We start from the raw sequence: 4,593 nt of genomic DNA on the forward strand, positions 1-4,593 counted from the left end.
CAAGACCATGTTAATTGGAGTGGTTAACATGATTTGAACCATGACCTACTTTTATGAGGACTATGATAAACTACATCACATAACCCCATTATCACAATTCAGTCTAAGTCTTCATGTGCTCTATCTTGTGTGCTTGCTTACTTTCTCTTTGATGCTTGTAGATAGTGTGTGTGTGTGTGTGTGGTGTGATGTTGCTTCTCTCCTTCTCCATCTCGAACTCTCTCTCCCATACATGAATCCATTGACATTGAGATTGAACTTCTCATAGCTCTTTCCCTCATTGCTCCTTACCCATTTGCAAAGCTCCTTTGAAGTGACGACACCATTAGAGGTAAGGTAGAGGACCCTAGTTTCTCCACAAAAAAGGGTTGTCTACACTTGGACTACTAAGGGTGCAAACTAGCAAAGACCAACTCTCTCTCCCATACATGAAGCCATTGAGGTTGAGATTGAACTTCCTATAGCTCTTTCCCTCAACTCTTTCCCTCATTGCTCCTTACCCATTTGCATAGCTCATTTGGAGTGACCGCATCATTAGAGGCAAGGTAGAGGACCCTAGTTTCCCCACAAAAGAGGGTTGTCTTCTCTTGAGGGTGCAAACCGGAAAGGACAAGTGCATTCTTCCCCTTCTTCTGCTTGGCTAAAGTGTTTCCAATTTGGTGAACAATGTACAATCAAGAAATCAAACTAAGAAACGTGCTAAAAAGGGCTATGAATCCTTCCATGTCACGAAAGGTTTGTGTGCGTCTCCCCGTCAAACCGATTCGGGCGGCTTCAAATGTGTAAAGCCCCTAAGATGTGTTTTGGGCCAAGAATTTTACGGGGTAGGAATATAAGAGGTAAATATAATAACAGTTACGGTATCACTATTTTGAGCTGCCCTCCCCACCACCACCACCACCACCACCACCATCTCACACACACACGTTCACACACTTTTTTGTATGCTAGTAGCTACTATAGAAGCTGTGCTGTAGAGAACCGAATAGTGCAAAGAAACGATGGCGGGCCAGCCTTTGACGCATGCAAGGCTTTGAATTCATCAGAATCGGGCGGCGGTGCGTGCCGAAGTTTGGCGTGACGCAGAGTTGCTAGGGGCCGCGGCGGAGTTGCTAAACCAGAAGGTTGCTTTGCCTCCTCCGCCATCCCTTGTTTGTGTCTACACGCTGCTCCTCATATTTACATGAATGAATGAAGCACAGAAAGACCTGTTTAATATTATAAAGCACATAAAAACCTAGCTATGCTGAGACACAAAGCAGAGCTTGGTGTTGGAAGCGATCTCCACACTAGCGGAGCTATCTCTCCACTCTGGCGGGGCTGCGTCTTCACACTGGCGAGGCTACATTAAGGCAAGCTTCGCTTAGCATAACCTTCGTCGGAGGCTTTGTTTAAGTGATTGAAGAAGAAGGCGATGGCGAACGCGACATCCAGTGCCTATATGCCGGGAATAGGAGCGCCGGACTGGCTGAACAAGGGGGACAATGCGTGGCAGCTGACGGCGGGGACGCTAGTGGGAATGCAGAGCGTCCCGGGGCTGGTGATATTGTATGGGAGCATAGTGAAGAAGAAGTGGGCGGTTAACTCGGCCTTCATGGCGCTATACGCCTTCGCGGCGGTGCTCATCTGCTGGGTAACGTGGGGCTACCAAATGTCCTTTGGGGATAGGCTGGTGGTCATGTGGGGGAAGCCCGGCGTCGCTCTGGACGCCCTCTACCTCCTGGGGCAAGCCAAAATCCCGGCCTCCATTTTTGACGATACCGACCCCCCGGTGGCCGCCATCACGCCCTCGTACCCTATGGCCACGATGGTCTACTTCCAGTTCGTCTTCGCTGCCATCACTCTCATTCTCATCGCTGGTTCCGTCCTCGGCCGCATGAACTTCAAGGCCTGGATGATGTTCGTCCCCCTCTGGCTCACCTTCTCCTACACTGTCGGCGCCTTCAGCTTGTGGGGCGGCGGCTTCCTCTTCCACTGGGGTGTCATGGACTACTCCGGTGGTTATGTCATCCATCTCTCTTCCGGCGTCGCTGGCTTCACCGCTGCCTACTGGGTAATGCCAACGGGGCCTTTTTTTAAAAAAAAGGGGCAAAACTTTTCAAATAAACGTAAAAAAAACCACTTCAAACGATTCTCTTTGAATTACTTACATCCAGCTTGGGTTTTCTTTTTAAATTAGATTAGAAAATGCTTGCACAATATAATATGTACATTTATTTGTTTATTTTCTCCATTAAAAAATAAATAAATTATAAAAAAGATATGTATAGTTCTAAACAATGGTGTCTACCTGTAGGTGGGGCCAAGGTTAACCAAGGATAGGGAGAGGTTCCCTCCCAACAACGTTATACTAATGCTAGCGGGTGCCGGGATGTTGTGGCTGGGGTGGGCGGGGTTCAACGGAGGGGATCCCTATGCTGCCAACATTGATGCTTCGTTGGCCGTGCTCAATACGAACATATGTGCTGCCATGAGCTTGTTAGTTTGGATCCTTTTGGACGTATTGTTCTTTGGGAAGCCTTCCGTCATAGGGGCTGTGCAAGGGATGATCACAGGCCTTGTGTGCATCACGCCAGGGGCTGGTAAGTCACTTTTCTATCAACCACGGTGCTGTTCAACTTAGCACACAAAAGGGTTTCACAATCCATATACACGTGTAATGTTGCATGCTCCATTCACGTTTTGCCTCAATTGAAAATCTTTTAAGATCTATTGAAAACTTGGTGTGTAATGCTTGCACAGGGGAGATCCACCTGGTGTGTGTGAGTAGTGTACTTTCAAATTTCCAATCAAGCCAAAAAAAAACTTGGTGTGCAGTTTTTTTCAACAACATTAATACAAATCATTCCTTTTAAATAATTTACAACAAAATCTTTAAGTATTCTAAATGACATTCTTGGCATTTGTACTTGAGGGTCTTTTCAGACCCACTTCACTTGCACATGCAAAAAGACTCACTTGCAAATGCAATAATGTTGTTGACAAATTGAGATGATCCGCAGAGAGTGTCAAAGCATGGGCAGAGAAATTTTCTTACCCACGCTTTGACTTTCCATGTCCATGGCAAGGAGAGTGTGTTTGTAATGGCAAGGAGAGTCCTTTTGGAAAGACCCTAAGCACATGTGTAATGTCACATAGTCCATGGACATAACCTCACGTTTTCCTCAATCCAAAAAACCTACATTTATGTAAACAAAACGAATGGAAATTCCCGTTTTTAAATAAGCATATGCAAGTTAGCTGAATGTTTGTAAATCAAAATCTAAAATGCGAATGTTTTGTTTTGTTTTTGGGGGGTTTGGTGGGGATTATAGGAGTGGTGCAAGGATGGGCGGCTATGATCATGGGAATTTTCTCGGGGTCGGTGCCGTGGTACTCAATGATGGTTCTTCACAAGCGCCTCCCATTGCTGAGGAAAGTTGATGATACCATGGGGGTTTTCCACACGCATGCGGTGGCCGGAACCTTAGGTGGTATTTTAACGGGTGTATTTATAGATGAACCTCTATCGGCACTCTTTTCTTCTATTCCGAATCAGCACGGAGCCCTCTATGGAGGCCTATCAGGCTTCAGGCAACTCTCGAAGCAAATTGTGGGTGCCGCGTTTGTGATCGTGTGGAATGTGATCATCACAAGCATCGTTTGTTTGGCAATCCAAGTAGTGGTTCCCTTGAGGATGTCCGATGAGCAGCTCTTAATAGGGGATGATGCCGCCCATGGCGAGGAGGCCTATGCCCTCTGGGGTGACGGTGATAAATTTGAGTCATCCAAACCAGGTGGATATGACTTGGAGGATGCCTCCCATCCCTCCCCATCTACTAATGGCCGTGCCCCCATGCCTTCCATAGAGTAGATTCACAAAATCCCCCCCCCCCCCCCCCCCTTTTTGGATGCTAGTAGCTAGCCTCTCACTTGCCCCCCTCCTCCATATATTACCATTTGGTTTCTCCAATAACTGCCTTTCCTATGTACCCCTCACATGCCATCCTCCTTCATATATTACCATTGGTTTCTCCAACAATAACTTTGTCGACCTCTTCACCCTTGCCTGTTCAGCACACGCCCACATCGACCTCAAAAGCATTGATCCATTGTAAGCATTGTTATCCCCAATTGAGTTGGTCTTATCTTAATTCGCATTATAGACTAGGCCTTTTTGGAATGGATCATTAAGATGCTTGCAACTTTTATTGCCATCAATACATCAGTAAGGATCCATCCATCACAAAGGAACACATGTTTTATGAATTTTGTAGTACGAAAAAAGGGATGAGTGGAAAGCTAAGATTTTACTGTCAATTACCTCATCACTCATATACACACAACTAACTCAATTAAGTGAAAACGACTATAAAGCTTCTAAACCTCGCCTTGCCTGTACATATATCTGTAGTGACTTTATATATTCATTCATTTGTTTGCCTGGTAAAAAATGAACACATATTTTGATGAGTGAAATGATAAATGTGAATCAAGCTATGGGGCGATCCTACTTATCATCATGACACAAATCTAGTAAGACTTTGACTCATCAGGTCAATGTTTAGTTTTTAAATCATAATCTAAGTGAAAAAAGAGTTAAATAGGGTCACC

The 4,593-nt window shown here is 45.4% G+C and overlaps 1 protein-coding gene across 1 annotated transcript; it reads left to right on the top strand.

Moving 5' to 3' along the window:
* The first annotated feature begins 1,203 nt into the window (after positions 1 to 1,203).
* Positions 1,204 to 4,133, top strand: LOC147604004 (ammonium transporter 3 member 1-like). The gene is made up of 3 exons (XM_086795230.1): positions 1,204 to 2,053; positions 2,297 to 2,582; positions 3,315 to 4,133. The coding sequence occupies exons 1-3, from the start codon at positions 1,415 to 1,417 to the stop codon at positions 3,851 to 3,853; spliced, it is 1,464 nt and encodes a 487-aa protein (XP_086651356.1). The 5' UTR covers positions 1,204 to 1,414; the 3' UTR covers positions 3,854 to 4,133.
* Positions 4,134 to 4,593: the final 460 nt, after the last annotated feature.

Source organism: Cibotium barometz, chromosome 62, assembly GCF_041138505.1.
Source record: "Cibotium barometz isolate CiBa-2024 chromosome 62, ASM4113850v1, whole genome shotgun sequence".
NCBI classification, from domain to species: Eukaryota; Viridiplantae; Streptophyta; class Polypodiopsida; order Cyatheales; family Cibotiaceae; genus Cibotium; species Cibotium barometz.

Excerpts from the sequence above, each read along its gene's own strand:
- LOC147604004 (XM_086795230.1), top strand. The coding sequence starts at position 1,415 with ATGGCGAACGCGACATCCAGTGCCTATATGCCGGGAATAGGAGCGCCG. Across the intron at positions 2,054-2,296 it reads GCTTCACCGCTGCCTACTGG|GTGGGGCCAAGGTTAACCAA; the intron begins GTAATGCCAACG and ends GTCTACCTGTAG. Across the intron at positions 2,583-3,314 it reads GTGCATCACGCCAGGGGCTG|GAGTGGTGCAAGGATGGGCG; the intron begins GTAAGTCACTTT and ends TGGGGATTATAG.